The following is a 17,423-nucleotide window of genomic DNA, read 5'->3' on the forward strand; positions in this document are numbered from 1 at the left end:
GAGTCTGTCCGTCTGTCTGTCCCACTTGGTTATCCGCACTTTTTTTTCTAAATTCTTGCAGATATTGAGCTGATTTTTGGTATGTAAGCGTATATTAATGAGCTACAGATCAAGTTTGAATTTCGTTCCGCATCATTGATTTTTGAGGGAATTACGGCCTTTTTAATTTTTATGAGTTTTCCGCACTTTTTTTCCTAAAGGCTTGCAGATATTGAGCTGATTTTTGGTATGTGGGTGTATCTTGATGAGTTACAGATCAAGTTTGCATTATGTTCCGCTTCAATGATTTTTTGACGGAATTACAGCATTTTTAACGGGAACCAGATTACACTTGCCGGTAGAGGACTAGTATTGCTAATGCAATACTCTCAGAATGCTTGTTTAATTCTAGCTAGAGTGTTGTGATAGGTATATACATTCCAGATAGGGTATACCTACACTATTCTTTGACAAGTCTATACTTTTTAGCTAGAGCATTCTGTGGTACTCAAGATTGAACATATATTTTATTTGTATACATGTAATTAATGGGATAAGTCACAAGTTACGCCGTCTCCCTAGATATACATACTAGTTAAAGTTAGTTTAAGATTCTAACAAGAGAATTTTGAGTACGGATTATATTCTAGCGAGAGTATTTTGAGGCAATAAACATTCAATATCGACTATTTTCAGCTAAGTTATAAACATTCTAGCTAAAATAAGTTGAGTTAAAGGTACATGTAAACGAAAAAAGAGTAATTTGAGATAGATATTAAATATTCTAGCTAGAGTATTTTGAGCAAGGTAATAAATATTCTTGCTAGAGTAATTTTAGTTAGGTTTTAAAAATTCAAAGTAGATTATATTGAGTAAGGTATTTAACAGAGAGTAATTCGAGTTAACATTCTAGTTAGAGAAAACTGAGATATTTGACAAACGTATATTCTAGTTAGAGTATTTGATTGATTGTATGTTGTTTAACGTCCCGCTCGAGAATTTTCACTCATATAGAGACGTCACCATATACCGGTAAAGGGCTTCAAATTCAAAAAGGCCTTTACTCGGCACTGAGGGCCATTGAGCAGTGAGGGATCTTTATCGTGCCAACGCCAACCGTGACACTGACCTCGCTTTAAAAGGTCTCATCCGAAAGACCCACAACTTTCACTTCAAAGTGTCGAGCGCTTGGCGAAGGAACAGTTGCTACCTTTTTTTATCGACTTAGGTCAGTCGCGGCCTTGATTCGAACACACAACCTTCCGATCACGGAGCGAGTGCTCTACCGACTGAACTACCGTGACGGTTAGAGTATTTGAATAGATGTAATAAATATTCTAGCTTGAGTATTTTGTAATAGATGTAATAAATATTCTAGCTTGAGTATTTTTAATAGATGTAATAAACATTCTAGCTTGAGTATTTTTACTTAATTAATATAAACATTTTAGCTAGAGTACTATGAGTTATATAGTTTAACACCAAAGCTCAAGTATTCTGAACTTATCATTTACATAGAGTTCTATTATTTTCCAAAGAAGTCCAGCTGCAGTATTTTACTTGGATATGACTTCTCGAAGTAAAAGTAAACGCAGGCAGGCTTGTTTAATGGAAACGCTTTACAATGGAGCACAGTCAGTTGTTGTTTATGATATTAATGCAGTGTATGTGTTATAAAATCACTTGTGTAAAACATCTTGTAGAACGTAAATCCAAGGCGCAGTGGATTCTAAATAAATAGGTTTACTCAGAACCAGAATATTGAGGACCACATTCTAGAATGTTTGATGCAGAAAAATCTGCTACGTTTTTGTCAATGATTACAAGAATATTATATAATTCAAATTCATATATGCAGTCCTTACATGTAATATAAATCAATTATAGAGCATTTTCCTTAAAACATACACACACATATAACAGCACAAAAACGTTAGCATCTGTCTCAAAGTTCAGTGCAGCACGTTTGACACATTCAAATTACTCATAAACAATAAATCAGCTCGACGTATTAGTTTTGTTAACTATAATAAATGGTGTTTTATATTTTATTAGAATGAAGAATTAATATATTCCAAATTTTTAATTTTTTTTTTTTAGGAAAGTGGAGATTGAAAAAATACTAAGCTTCAACAAAGCATCATTATATACAGTATATGGTGTCCATAGCAGTGTACAGTGTATTTGATAAACTCTTAAAATTGCAAGTTGAGCGACAATAATGAGCAACCAGGTTTTTCTATCCAAATGATTACGGACTAATGTCTTGAAACCCATTATTTGATTAACATCACTATACTTTTGATTGTCATTAAACATCGTACACTGTTTGGTCATCATGATAAGACAGTGACAGCTACTGATTGTCAGGTCTTTTCCCTGGTTTTTCCCACTAAAACCCAAATTACTTTGATATTCTGAAAAATGATAAACTTTGCATACGTGTTAGCCATGGTATACAGATGACACAGTAAATTTCAGGTCAAAAGCCACCTGGTTTCACATCAAATAGTTCAAACAAAACTTGACTTTACTCTTTTACATGGTTATCAAGCATTATACACGAAGTTGGTCTTGATTCGCTTAAGAGGACTACCGATTTTTAGGTGAAATGGCAATCTTTTTTCCGGGGGGGGGGGGGGGGGGTTATAGTGAAATCAAATGTCTTGAATCAATATCTTGGAAATCATTGGCTAAATTATCAAACTCTAAAAGATTTTGGCTAGTTAATTCTTATTTACATAACAGAGTAACATTTATGATTTATAATTCGTTTTTTATCATTAAAATAGATATATTTCCTTTTTACTTTAGAGAAAAAGATGACATGGTTGGAGAAATGAATACTGCGGTTAAAGTTCTCTGATCTATAGACAAAGTCCACAATATATTTTATTGTTACTTTGCCTGATCATGACAAGTTTGTTTTGTTCACACATGTTTTTCTCAACCAGTCATTCAAATATAACTTTTTTATTTCTATTTGGCAGTATTTTAAAGGCAAAAAATATAAATTTTCTACAATTGGCTCAAATAGTTGTTTTTACGAGGCCTTCAGTTCCATACATATATATTTGTTTCTTTTCAGTATCACGTACCTGTAAAGTAACCAAAGGGGAAAGATCATCATCAGTAGCCCGTTTTACAAAAGAACTAACGACTAAGACCAAAATTTAATTCTAGTCATAACTTTCTAATTTACACTAAATTGAAAATGGTTTTAATCTCTTCAAAAGGAATGTAGAAAGATATTTCTACGCTAGCAATTTTAAACAGAATCATTAATTTTGCAAAATTTTACAATGAGCTAAAGTTTAGGGTCTTCGTCGTAAGTTCTTTTGTAAAACAGGCACCAGAGCTGAACAAAGGCATTTTTGCCGCCGTTAACAGATATTGAATTCTGTACGTTCAAATAACTGAATAATAACAATAAGTTTATTTGTATAATTGTTTCCGAAATATTCTGCAAGACAACTATGCGTTACAGTATATGTAAGGAGAGGAACTCGCAAGTTATCAGAACTTGTTCCCGATCCTATTGCATGATTATTTCAGTATGTTCAAAACAAGAACATGAACAATTTATCAGCTTACTGTTTTTATTCATGATTCTTCATAAAATTTTAAGAATAAAGTACTCCTTCCTTACACAATAAATCAATATCTGTAACATGACTGCATACACTGTGTAAGATATAAATACAGATCTGACAGTATAGTGATACATAGAATGAAATATTGCTAGGTGTGTGTATGTGTGTGTGTACAGCACAGAAGAAAATGTATAAGATAATGAAATAATATATACAAAGAAGGAAAAAGAGGAAGGGAGTAAGAGAACATGTTTATTTACAATATACACTGTACTATGTATTTACATAGAACATTAAAAATTAAATTTTAATAAAAATTAGACTAACTGTAAAAATATTGTGTCATAATTCTACTTAAAAAAACCATAAATAAAATTATATTTCAAACTACTTTTTTTAATGTTTAATGGAAACTAGAAAGACTTAGAACAGTTGTAGGTGCTGCACTAGTAGTGATGCCATCATGCCACTGAATATTTCTTTAAAGAAAAATCACACATAACAGTTCCAAAATTTTTGCAAGAAAGTATTTGAGGAAATACACAATTTCTTTCTACAAATTTCTCAATTTCCTGTACTGGTAATGACTGAAACAAACTAATCAACAACTTTCCCTCCTATAATAAATAGCACTTGATAAATACATGTTTAAAAAAAAGGTGATGTGTTGCATATATAGAATATTGGAGAGGTGTATTAGATAAGTGATACAGTCTGTATTGATTGACAGTGTAGATAGACCAATGTGCCACACTGCTCCCCTAAGTAACCTCTCTTATTCCAATAAAAAGTTGTGACCCCATATTGTGGCCCCACCCAAACTCTAAGGGGTCTCTGAATTCACACAACATGGAGATGTTTCATTATCAATATGACATATTTCCTGCTGTTATGGATGAGAATTTTTTTTCTGTATACATACATTATGTAAAATTTGATCCATGATTTTAGCCCCATGCTAAACCAGGGTCCATTTGAAAGAAAAAACTAGAACTAGCCTATAGAACATGAATGCCAACACCCACGGTTTATTAAAAGAAAATTGTCTTTCGTCTTTGTTTAAGATTAGGGTAAATGAAGAAAACTGAGGTCAAGGACACAGGGAAGGTTAAGGTCAGAAAATTATGACACAATTGACTAGCTCTCACCAGTTTGTATTAGTGTATGAAGTTTGATGAAAATACCTTGAAAAGTTTCTTTAAAACTGAGATTTAAACACAATGAATAGGAAAAGTCAAAGGTCAAAGGGAAGGATAAGCTAAAAAAAAAAAAAGGACCCAGCTGATACTGTAAATATATTTAATGTGTACGATATTTGTACGACACAGTTGAATAATTCTCACTAAGATGTATTTGTTAAGATAAAATATATTGAATAGTTTCTTTGAAATTGAGCTAAATGTAAAATAAAATAGTAAGGTAAAGGTCATAGGAAAGGTCAGGGTTGTTGTTCTTGAGAAGCAAATTTTTTCCCTATATATTCGTATGTAAAACTTTAATCATGGGGGCCATGATTTGAACAGTTTAGAATATACACTATTTCAGGTAGCTTAAGTACAAGTTTCATTATTTCTGGCCCAGTGTGGTTCATATGTATCCTCATTTTAAAAATTTAGCCTAAACTCTATCCATGTAGACCATGATTTGAAGAATTTAAATCTACACTGTCAGGAAACTTGCATTTCTTCTAAGACCCTACCCTATTTTTGCCTTTTCTTTGTTATCTCCCCCCTTGGAAGGAGTATAAGCCCTTCATCTGACTGATTTTAATTCCCTCTACCAAAGGATGCTTTGTGCCTGGTTTGGTTGAAATTGGCACAGATATTCTTGTGAAGTTGAAAATGTGAAAAGTTCACAGACATGTGGATGGATAGACAGACAGATGGACAAAGGGTGATCAGAAAAGGTCACTTGAACTCACAGCTCAGGTGAACTAAAAATTATTTGAAGTAAAACAAGGTAAATATCATTCACAATACCCATAATCATTGATGCATAAACATAATAAAACCTTAAATATCTTTGTTTTACAACAGTTTTAAATGTGATCGTCAAATTACAATTTGGATCAAATTTAATAAAATATTCACTAAAGCACCGTCTTACAGAAAGCATTCACAGGATAAAATCACAGAGTTATGACATCTCTTTATTTTCTCACACTGTCCCTTCCCTGAGGGTCCTGTGTTTCCCGTTTGCAGAGAGCTGAGATTAATCACAACCAAAGTTTATTTCCTGAAAAATACAAGCACCAGTATATTTCAAAAATAAAGATTTCATATAAAGTATGAACATAATGAATGATCAGCATCTATAGATAACAACAGTTACATGCATCTTGATAGATAGTTTAATATCCTGAGAATATTGTATACAGCTTCAATTTTATCTGTAGTGAATGTAATCAAAATAATAAAACAAAGTATTGGTAATTAAATAAATTAAAATAAAGAGAACAGTGATTCTGTTAAGTTAAAACAAGTTTGGGTGATTTCATATGTAATTATGTATAAATAAATCAAGAAACATGTAAATGCACTTGTACACAAATGAATATTTTCTCACAAATTAGAAAACAACATTTTAGAAATGTCCGTGAAAAAGGGGCATAGAAAAGAGAAATAAGGGGAAAAAAACAGAAAAATACAAATGTAGCTGCACTCTTGAGTAGTAGCAATCTACATGAGCAGATCAGAGGAAGTAATTTTTCTGAGATTAAACAACCGTTAAACATTTAAAAAAAAAAGAAAAAAACTGTTATTTATATGCAAGTGAAATCCCCCCTCTTCCCCATCAAGTTTGTTAGGTTTGTTAAGTAGCAGTTACCTACCACCCATGCTAAAGAATAAAATTCTGCCCACCTTGCAGGAACTTACCACAACAAGACTTACAGTTTACAGGAGGCTAATATGTCTTCACAGAGCTTCTTATAATGCCAGGTGTCTCCTTTCACTCTCTTTCTACAGATTCCTATGTAAGGAACTTTCGGTAAAGTACAGATCTCAAGGTCAAAGGCTAGTTGTACGCGTGACCAGTCACTCATCACCGTGCATCTAAGTGTGTAACTGAAACAAAATGGTCATTCCACATACATTAAATTTTTCCGCTTATATGAGCAATATCACAGAATTTAGTATAATATCAGTAAAATTTGAATAAAAAGACGTTTGTAAACACTGATGCCCCCATATGCAGCTTAAAGTTTGTCAAAAGAAGGTCAAACTGCAAGGTCATGGGTTAAAAAAATTGTGGTACCCAATGAAAGGTGTTGTCGCTAAGAATCCCTTGTGAAATACGGAAGCCCTAGAATCAACCATTTAGAAGGTATTTCAAAAGTAGACCAAACTCCAAGGTCAATGTCATGAGGTCAACAATGGTGGTACCCAAAGAAAAGTCTTGTCACAAGAAATGCACAGGTGAAATATGAAAGCTGTGTTGCCACCTGTTCAGAAGTTACTGCCAAGGTTAATTTTTTTTTCAAAAGTAGGTAAAACTCCAAGGTCATGAGGTAAAAAAATATTGGTGTCTTGACACAAAAAATACATGTGAAATATAAAAGCTCTAGCACCAAGCGTTCAAATGTTAGGGCCAAGGTTAATGTTTTTGAGGACAAACTGATGGACAGGCCAAAATCTATATGCCCCTGTTCCAATTACAGGGACATAAAAACTTGCTAATAAGGAATTCCTGATGACACCTATATTTAGTCATTACATAATCATTTTCAATGATGTCTGTGACAGCCTACATGTGGTATTTTTTAAATATGTTTACTCTCATGAGACACGGAATGTCAATAATTGAGAAGAACGGTGTCCTAAGCTGACTAAAAAATGCAGCACTGTCCTTTTTTGTTCAAAAATACAGAAACTATAGGAAAACAACAAAGTACAAATCTTTAAAACAGAAAGCAAGAACTACAAATGATTTTAAGAACCCTGACGTGCCCAGGATGTCCAAGCACCAAAGAGATTTCATAGGCAACCTAGATATTAACACATTATTTATAAAAATGTAGTCACCAAAATGTTTTCATCAAAAATTTCTCTGAAATATTAATTCATTTATTGTGAAAAAAAGGAACTGTGTGTTTTAATTATCCAGTTTACTAAAAAAAAAAGATTATGAGAATTAGAGTACAAGAACAAGTGCATGAACTGTATATTTGTTTTGTATGCATGTACACATATGATTTCTATTTATTTTTTTTTTTTTACAAATAAATTAAGCATCCATGTACATGTATGTTTTAATGCACAGGTGATAATTGATTAAATAAAGTTATTTGAAAAATAATACATGTGTTTGTGTTTTAATTTACATTAATATATATGTGACCTTATAGCCAAAGGAAGAATCATGGTCTGGAGACAAGTCTTGGACTATGCCAACTGACTCTGTGTCTGAAGTGACTTTTTCAAGCAAGTCCCTTGAATGATCACATAAGGTGTAGTCTAAGACTGTACAATGAATGAAAATCACTTCTCTGTAAGTGCAACTTCATTATAAGTGTTTTAGCTGTATTCCACTGTATTAAGAATTCCTTAAAACCTGATTCTAGATTACAGAGATAGAGAGCTGGGGTATTAAATGTTACTCTTCCTAAATGCAAGACTTCTTCTTTACAGAGTTTCTTATCAGCAAGTTTTACTGTTCAAGCAAATTTTGAAATGAATTTATATATAACTTGTTTATAACTTACTCGCTCTGTTTGTAGGGTATACACTTCTCCTCTACCACCTCTTTTAGTCTTCCTAACACAAACTCTGAATTAGTTTCATTTGTTCGGAATATATTGTGTAAAGCCTGAAATACATAAAAAATTAATCATCTAGAGGGGAAAAAATTGAAGATAAATATTTCACAAAGAATGAAATAAAACACTGCAAACAGTCATTTTTTTTTTTAAATTGTGAGCAGCAGATTACATGCATTTTCATTGCCATTGCTGCCTGCAAAGCTCAGAAAACAATTCAAGACTTCTTTTTCATTAAAAAAAAATGTACATATCACTGTTGTGACTATGAGGAAAGCAAGCTAATGAGATTGACTTTGACTTTCCTAGGACATTCAGATGTACATGTATATATCTCTAGCTGTATGTGAAGATAACAAACCTTAACTTTCCTAGGGCCGTCAGATGTTGACTTGTTCTGTTTTTTGGGTGTCAGCATATTAAACATTCTCTCCAGACTTCCAAACACTGAGGCTTTCCTGGATTTGGGGGTAAAGTCACCTTCTAGTCCATCCGCGGAGGCAGCCCTGTTAGAGTTTATCACACGTTTTCTAAAATTTCACAATTTATGGATGTGTAAACCTTCATGACCTTTGACCTTGGTGGCCCTGTAATTGCCAAGCCAAGCTACTGAAGCTCATGATATGGTTTCTTTAAATTTACTCAACCTCAGTAACCAACATTTTCAGATCTAGTTACATTTTACTTTTAGCAAGTTGAAATTTGGTGTTTTCAAGACATCAGTCAAATTGTTTAACTGTATATCAGAAATACTTGAAATGAATTCTGATTCTGAATCATAAAATTTTTATTTATTAACCATACTTATGTAAAATGTATTCTTTATTTTCCATCCATTATTCATTATTCTAGTGAACAATATTCTTTTGACTTCAAATAAACTAGCCCTTCTAGTGAAATAATAAAAGCTTGCATAGCAGCAAAAAAAGCAGAAAAAAATCAATTATCTATGTCAATGATAATGAAAATGGAAACCTCAGCATTCTTACCTTATAAAGTGTATAGCAACATGCAAATGTAACTGTAATTTGTGTGTAATGCATAGTTTCAATTAAATGTGTCTTTGGTTAGACACCTGTGATAGTCTGCCACACATGCTATCATAAACATACCTCTTATTTGCACTAAGTGGTGTTAGCTGTTCTGGTAGTCTGTTGAGCTGAGAATCATAAGATCGAGATGGGGAAAGAGTTGTGTTCATCACTGAATTGTCTGATTTACCTGGGGATACTGTAAAATTAATGACAAGTACTTCAACTTAGAGAAGAGATTCACATTTTTGTTGAAAAGGTGTCTCTTTTTATTCTTATGGTACTAAATGATTTGTTTTGGGTTGTTCAAATTCTTTTATAGGGAACATGATGTTTTGATTCACAGAATGAATGACTGTAAAAATTATTTGAGGTGGGTGGAACACCTGTTCATTTTTTAATATTGGACTAGTAAGAGGCTGCACAGATGGGGGTAGCTGAATCATTTAATTTCAATGCAAGTGCTAAACTAAAACTTAATACTTGAAATTAATCAAGATTTTTTTTTTTTTTTTTTGATGTTTCATTTCCTTTTGACCAACATGCAAAAATTATCTTTCAGGAAATACAGTTTCTTCTACACAGCTTTCTTGTGAACAATGGCAATGGAAAATTTAAAAGACCAATATCCTTAATTAATGCATGTACATTCTGTATTGATAATTTAAGTTTAAATTATCTAGAATCAGTTATAGAAACAAACACTGCATTGGATTTCTTGAAGTTTCTTCAAATAAAAGTCTGAATCCTGGAGAAATTCTTGACTGGCTAAAATTTACTGCCATTCCACCTCCACCACTGCCTCCTTCCATGAAAGAGGCTTTAACTGGAATTCCCCTTAGGAATAACCTTAATGAAGTTGTGCAATATCTAACATTCTATATCATCCAAATAAAATCAGTCAATCTAAGTGAGTTTTTTAACTGTTTTTTACAAAAAGATATTTTATGCAGTTGTTCCAAGCTATTAATATTATGATTTTCACCATTATTCTCAGTTACTAAGTTTAAGTTGCTTGGACTTACATGTATCATCCAGTGATGTAGGTATTAACTGTTTGGCCATTAGTGGTGACCTAGGTTTGGAAGGTGGTATCAGCAGCTGTTGATAAGGTGTCTTTGCAGTTTTTGGTTTTGGGGTCTTTATACCTGGGGTAAGAGGAACAGCAAAGTTTTCTTTGTCATCTTTACTCTTAGAAGATCTCTCTCGTCTAGAAATAGCAGAATTTTTCTCATTTTCCTGCTCCTCCTTTGATGAGAATGGAAGTCTCTCTCTTGCTCTATTTCTTCCTCTGTCCTCACAGCCCCCATAGGTAGTGGGGCGGGGGCCTAGGTCTTTTTTGTTGCTATGGTTCACAGGAGATTCTATTCTCTCTGATGCTGCTAGTCTTGGTGAATACACAAGTTCATAACAAGCTGCATCATCTGCACTGTGACTTCTCTTGTCCTAAATCATAAATTAAAGAAATTTACTAGAAAGTTCATGTACCATTTGAACCATACCTCAGAATAATGAACGTTTGGTGGTCAGAAGTAAAATGGGTGTTACCCGACTTGTTCCATCATGGCTCCTGATTTTATTAAGAAGTCTAACAGGACGCCCTTTCATTTTCTTTTCCAGAAGGAGGAAGTAGGTGGCTGTTAGGTAATCAAACTTAAACTGCAAAACAAAGCAAAACAAATTAGGACTTCAAAACAAAGAGTTTGGTTTTCCAACAGAATGATTTTTCCCCCAAAATATGTGTAGATCTATGCACATGTCAGTAATTTCACATCTATTCTTAAAGACAGTCTTTATTTTAATACACATTACTAAACCTCAGAAACAGATGCTTCCATTTCTTTCTTCGTCTTTCCATAATGCACTGCCAACTCTGTAATGCAGTCTTCATCAAGGCATCTCTGTTTAACATATAAAATACCATTATTAAACGATAAAGACAAAGTACTGCACTGAGACAGCAGATAAGTAATTAAGACTTTTGTAATGAATCAATCCTGCCATCACCAAATTACTAATTCCAAAAGCATTTCATCTTATTATACCTTATATTTACTTTGCCATTCCACAGGGCACTGGACTTCACTCATTAGCCAGGAGTGGTTGAGAAGGTTCCGTATCGTGACACGTTTCTTAGGGTCGACTTGTAACATTGAGGTTATAAGTGATTTACTTTCCTCAGATAACCAGGAAGGTGTCTCATATTTGCCACTCTGAAATAAAGAGTGTGTAGAATATGTCAGAATTTGTCTTTTTCCATTGTAATTACAATGTACATGTACAGTACATATTCTTAACATGCAGAAACAAACACTTTAATTTATACTTAATAGTAGATCAAATCTCATTTCAAATAACAACGTACAGGAATTGAAAAATAAGTTATACTTGTATTACTTTGAACAAAGATCAACATATGCACCACAAATGAAGAAGTTTGATTTATTTTGTTTTCTATGTGTGATACACTAGGGATGACAAAATCTGCCCTTCATCAGAATTACTGAAGGATAAAATATACAGTAAAACTTGTGTAATCCGAACACCAATGGTTCCAAAGAAATTGGCTGGATTAGACCATATTCCTTTTTAGACAACATTTTATGAAATTGAATTTACTGAACGGGACTTAAAGTTAACATTGTATTAAGCAAGATTTTGGAATACACAACAAGTTTCACTGTACATGCATGTACACATATATGCAGCATACAAATTTAGTATTACATAAGAAATCCATAGATACACAAGGTGTGTGGTCAGATGCAGCATTGGAAGAAAGCTTAGCACTTGGGAATAAAATATTATCCTTAACCTTGCATCTACAGTCAAACTGATGAAATAATAGAATATACCCCACCAACAATGCTGATGAGGGAGGGAGTGGAGTATTACTAAAATCTATAAGATGTGTTATGTGAACTTATGTGAACCTAAACCAATACCAGTCTTCCTTTCACATTACCTGAATTTTTTTATACAGGGATGGGATTTTATCATCATCAAATGGAAGATAGCCACAGAGTAAGGCATACAGTAAAATTCCCATACTCCACAGATCAGCCTGAAAAACAAAACCAAAACTCCAGTAAGGCATGCAGTTAAAATTCCCATACTACACAGATCAGCCTAAAACAAAAACCAAAACTACAGTATTCTACAGCAATAAAGCATTGATCAATCATCATCTAGCACATATAGATAAACAAAACTGCATCTTTGGTAAAGGAAATTCTCATCACGGTAAATCTTACTACTGTCTTACCTCTGATCCCAGATATTCCCTCCCTGACACAAGCTCTGGGGCAGCATAAGCTGGACTTCCACAACAGGTAAACAGCTGACTGTCCATACCTCCCTGTAAACCATGTACATCTTACATTTTTATGTACATGTATTTAATTACATGTACATACATTTACATGTATGTACTCTTTTTTTTTTTTTGTTTATTTGATCTCATCTAGTTAAAATTCTTTTATTCTTGTTTCTGATCTTTGATTTCTGAGTAAATTCTAGAACAATATAATTTCGAAAGTATATTATTTATTATTTTCCAAAGTAATATATACAATAAAATTGTGATATGAACTTCAATTCTAAACAAGCAATGGCATCATTAACCTACCTTAGGTTTTGCACATAAACCGAAGTCAATAAGTTTTAAATTCTGATCCTCATCTAGTAACAAGTTTTCCTACAAAAAAATTTATATAGAAATTACATGTATATGCTTGACTGAAGAAAATGCATGATCTTATATACATGTATTTTGCCAAAGGGATTATTTTTTTAAATGGGAAATCATTTTACATGTATTTAATTACATTTTAGATTAGATAAAAGCATAAATTGCATGCCTTTAGATCAGATTGAATTAAATTTTAGATTCACATCCCCGCCCCTCCCTCTCAAATGCCCCGCCCCTTCCTCTAACAGTGCCCCACCCCTTGTTTTTTGGGGGGTTGGGGGGTTGGGGTAAATTTATTATCTTTTAGGGCCTACTCAATGAAAACAGTTGGCATGGATCACTGTTAAAGTTTAAGAGTTACCTCCCTTTTGTAGTAAAAGTTACATTGGCTGGAGCTATTTGTAACACAACATGTGGAGAAGCCAAGAAGGGAGAAAAATCCAGGAAAAAAAGTTTATATGTAGGAAAAAGATAATATGCCAGTAAAGAGAAGGCAGAAAAAGCAAAAATTATTTATCTTAAATTTTAATACATCTAGATACCATCAGCAAGTTTTACACAGATTTGAACAAAGTAAATGTACATGTATATCAAAACAGACGAAGAAAATAACATCTTGAAGTGATTGGGAGTTCTGTTATTTCGTATCAAAACAAGAACTTTGGTAGACTTTAGAGGATAACAGTGCTAAGGAAATGGTAAATTTTAGAACTGTTCAGCATAGACTATTCTAAAGAATATTTTAGACACCCTGTTTTGCAAAATTTTGACAAAAATGAAAAATTGGATGTTACATGTATAAGAACAGTGGAATTCTGTGATATTTCAGAGACAAAACAAAAGAAGTTGTTGGTCAAACTAAAAGGTATTTGGAGGAAAGTCAATGAGAAGTGGTTACTACCACATCCAGCAACAGTATGTGCATTTTATTGGGATCTAAGCACCATTTCATAGCAGCAGTTGTGTATATGCCGTATATGTGTACTTGTAAAATCATTAACACTGTAAATATTTCAGGAAGAAGTATCTTCTGCAGGCATTTCAAAGAATAAAAAACTTAAATCTATCCATATTGGCATGAAAAATGTGAATTTATGAACTTTTCCATGACTTTTTACTGTTAAGGCAGTTTCAAGCACTTTCCAAGGACTGGGTCTGAGTGGGTCAATATTAAAGCACTTTTTATGGTCTGTACAAACCCTGTTCTTTATTTTTAAATACTTTCACATAATATTGTACATCTTTTGTACTGTTAAGTTACCAGCTTCAATACATGTTATTTCTATTCTACATTTTCCTTCAAGGCATAGAGGGATTTTAAGGGTTCCAGATTGAGTGATCAGTTTTGTAAACTTTGGTAAACACTGGATTAGTATGCAACAAAGATATTTTTTGTATTAGAAGGTGGGGGGGGGGGGGGGGGTCCTTGATCTGTGAAGTTATATTATGATTTTGAAATACAGAACAAGTATGATTTCACCTGGACAATCAAAAATTGCTGCAGGTTACACAAAACTTAAATTCTGACTCTTTTGTCAACAGACTTACTGGTTTGAGGTCACGGTGGGCATATCCTTGACTGTGTATGTATGCTACAGCAGAAACAATCTGTCTAAAGAATATCCTAGCCTCATCCTCTGACAGCTTATCCTTGGATACAATGTAATCAAATAGTTCTCCCTCAGGACAATACTGCAAAAATAGAACAGTCTGATAAAGCATAAAATAAAAATGTGCATATCAGGGCTTTCAATATTTTTGGAGTGAAAAGGTGAATTTACCCATCTGAAGATCCTGTTTTTGAGTTATTTCCAGTAGTTATTTTGCCAATTATGAAATTTGAAGCAGTGAATTCCAAATATCAGTGAAACAAGGATAAATCACCTCCTTCTGTCCCTTGTTGAAAGCCCTGCATATACACTCCTATTTTCATAATTAGCTGATAACTGCATATCAAACTTTCTCCGTACTTCATTATATATCTTTTTAAAATACAGTACTTTTCTTTCTTTACTTTGTAATGATGCTTTTAAGGGTGCTTAAATTTGATTGCTTTTTTTTTTAAAGATATAAATATATGCTCCAACATAAAATATCAAAGTCCAAAATGTATACAACATTGAATGTACATCTATAATAATAAGTAAATATACTAAATATACGAAAGATTAAGTGTCTTCATTGTCTTGATTTTACAGTCAGGGTCTGGGTGACAAATATTTGTTTGGTAAGAAATCAGTTTTTATTTTCACAAATATTTTAGGTTTATGGTTTATCAAGTGACAGTGCAAAATTTTTTCTTAATTTTGTATTTTGCTTATAAGTCAAAGAAATCTAATCATTTAAGAATGTAATTTCCTAATCAAGGCAACAATTTGATTTTTGGACATTACCTCTAAAATCATGAAAAACTTGGTCTCTGTTTCAATTACTTGGTAAAGTTTACAGATGTGTTGATGACACAGGTCCTTCATAGCTTCAATTTCAGTTTTCACTCTTGGTAAATCTTCCTATGAATACAAAAACAATTAACATGTATAAAATACAATATTAAAAAAAGACCTGCAGAAAAAGTACCACAGACAGTCTGACAAAGAAAGTTAACAGTTCCATTCTAAATTAAGGATCGCTTGTGGATAAGGTAAAGCTATTTCCAACTGAATCATTGTATATTCACAAAAATACTTAATCTATATGTAAGTGGTTATCCCTTTCACACATTCAGTTACAATCCACTTACAGACTTGAACAGGTACATGCACAATGTACTTTTGTAATACTGAACACCAGGTTGAGGAAGACACTTACTCCAAGAGAGCGTTTGTCCATGATCTTGATGGCTACTTTTTCTCCAGTAAGTGCATGGTATGCTAACTTCACCTTTGCAAATCCACCTGAAAAATCAATCTTGACATCATTGTACTGTGAACATTTTACATCAGAACTTGCGATCATGTCCATTATTTACCAGCACATTGTAAAATGTTTATATTAAGTTCACTGAAGTAACTTAACTCATCATTTAGTTTGTTAATTTCTTTTTAAATATATATATATTATTTAAGCATTTCTAAATATTTCAAATATTTTAACATAAGATATTCAACCATGGTGTTAAAAAAAAAAAAATTATCTTAAGATTCTAATTGACATTGAAAAACTCTGTATCAAAAGTTTGCTATATGTTTTTATCAGGTGCATATACCTGATCCAATAGTTTCTCTCAGGTGGTACAAACCACGTAGCTCAGTGAACTGACTCATGGCACCAAAATGACATGTAAAATAGTCAGATAGTTATATGTGACCTGGAAAAAGAAATGTATCATGTATGAGCAGAAGGAAAGTGTCGACAATAAACTCTGACATTAAGTCACATTATTTCATTTCAACTTCATCCTCCAAGGCAGGAGTTGTAGCATTAAACGTACACACTCCTGCTGATTATCAATATATTTATAGCCCAAAATATTGTTTTGCACAATAAGTTTAAATACCAAACGGGCTCCCATCTGGGCAATTCGTCCCAACCTGACTTAAGTTAGGAACCCTACTTGTGTGTAATCTCAGCGAGATCCGTAGAGACTAAAAATTTTGGTCTGGTATCTCTACAGATCTCAGACCAGTATCACATAATCTCATTCGGGGTTTTGTGCCCGGACTTCGACCGCTTGTTTCGATTAATACGGGCTGAAATGAATTGGCTGTCCGCTTTAACTTTTTGCTTTGGACATCCTTTTAATTCCCTATCACCATAAAACTTTCGTTTCTTACCTCTGAAAGGTTTAAATCCATCAAAATATAAGGGTTGTTGATTTTTCATAGCAATAAGCTATTCGTTTAAACCTCCGATGCTGAAGAGTTCCAGCAATTAAGTCTGCTTCTAATACTTCATTCTACTAATTTTTCCTATAGAAATGAACCATAGTACGAAAAAGTTGAAGCGGACAGCCAATTCATTTCAGCCCATATTAATCGAAACAAGCGGTCGAAGTCCGGGCACGAAACCCCGAATGAGATTATGTGATACTGGTCTGAGATCCGTAGAGATACCAGACCAAAATTTTTAGTCTCTACGGATCTCGCTGAGATTAACTTGTGTGGGGATATGACAATAAGACAAACAAATCAATTCAATGTTCCCTTTTCTATAGTCACTACACTATGCAAATAGTATATATGTAATACAAAAACCATGCAAAATTTACAGTAAATCTATCACTTCGATTATGAACATCCAGCACTGGCAGTGATAAAAATTTTAAAACCGATCATTACTGATGAAACAAATAGTTTCCTCTTAACTTAACGGGTGGCATTACGACACACCTTACTCCTATACCACAATTTGCAACGCTACCTAAGGATAACATT

General features: G+C 33.1%; 1 protein-coding gene across 3 annotated transcripts; it reads right to left on the reverse strand.

Moving 5' to 3' along the window:
• Positions 1–3,566: 3,566 nt before the first annotated feature.
• LOC133190318 (maternal embryonic leucine zipper kinase-like) lies at positions 3,567–16,669 on the reverse strand. Of its 3 annotated transcripts, none has more exons than XM_061325867.1 (17): positions 16,547–16,669; positions 16,256–16,357; positions 15,859–15,944; positions 15,444–15,560; positions 14,599–14,742; positions 12,988–13,056; positions 12,625–12,717; positions 12,325–12,423; positions 11,405–11,572; positions 11,177–11,260; positions 10,908–11,018; positions 10,385–10,805; positions 9,441–9,558; positions 8,690–8,858; positions 8,275–8,378; positions 6,464–6,637; positions 3,567–5,807 (listed from the first exon to the last, which is right to left on the reverse strand). In XM_061325867.1, the coding sequence occupies exons 2-17, from the start codon at positions 16,311–16,313 to the stop codon at positions 5,801–5,803; spliced, it is 2,022 nt and encodes a 673-aa protein (XP_061181851.1). In that variant the 5' UTR covers positions 16,314–16,357; positions 16,547–16,669; the 3' UTR covers positions 3,567–5,800. The 3 variants fall into 3 exon arrangements, with proteins under 3 accessions (XP_061181851.1, XP_061181852.1, XP_061181853.1); XM_061325868.1 differs by having other exon boundaries at positions 6,449–6,637; XM_061325869.1 differs by having other exon boundaries at positions 8,690–8,834; positions 16,547–16,668.
• Between the last annotated feature and the right edge of the window lie 754 nt (positions 16,670–17,423).

This window comes from Saccostrea echinata, unplaced genomic scaffold (assembly GCF_033153115.1).
Source record: "Saccostrea echinata isolate AGI-Se365-2 ecotype Australia unplaced genomic scaffold, CSIRO_AGI_Sech_v1 ptg000022l, whole genome shotgun sequence".
Classification (NCBI taxonomy): domain Eukaryota; kingdom Metazoa; phylum Mollusca; class Bivalvia; order Ostreida; family Ostreidae; genus Saccostrea; species Saccostrea echinata.

Bases quoted from the DNA above. Each gene is read 5' to 3' on its own strand.
- LOC133190318 (XM_061325867.1), bottom strand. From the start codon at position 16,313: ATGAGTCAGTTCACTGAGCTACGTGGTTTGTACCACCTGAGAGAAACT. The intron at 15,945-16,255 runs GTATATGCACCT...TTGATTTTTCAG, and splicing joins GAGAGAAACTATTGGATCAG to GTGGATTTGCAAAGGTGAAG. The intron at 11,573-12,324 runs GTAATGTGAAAG...TCTTTATTTCAG, and splicing joins CCCTGTATAAAAAAATTCAG to AGTGGCAAATATGAGACACC.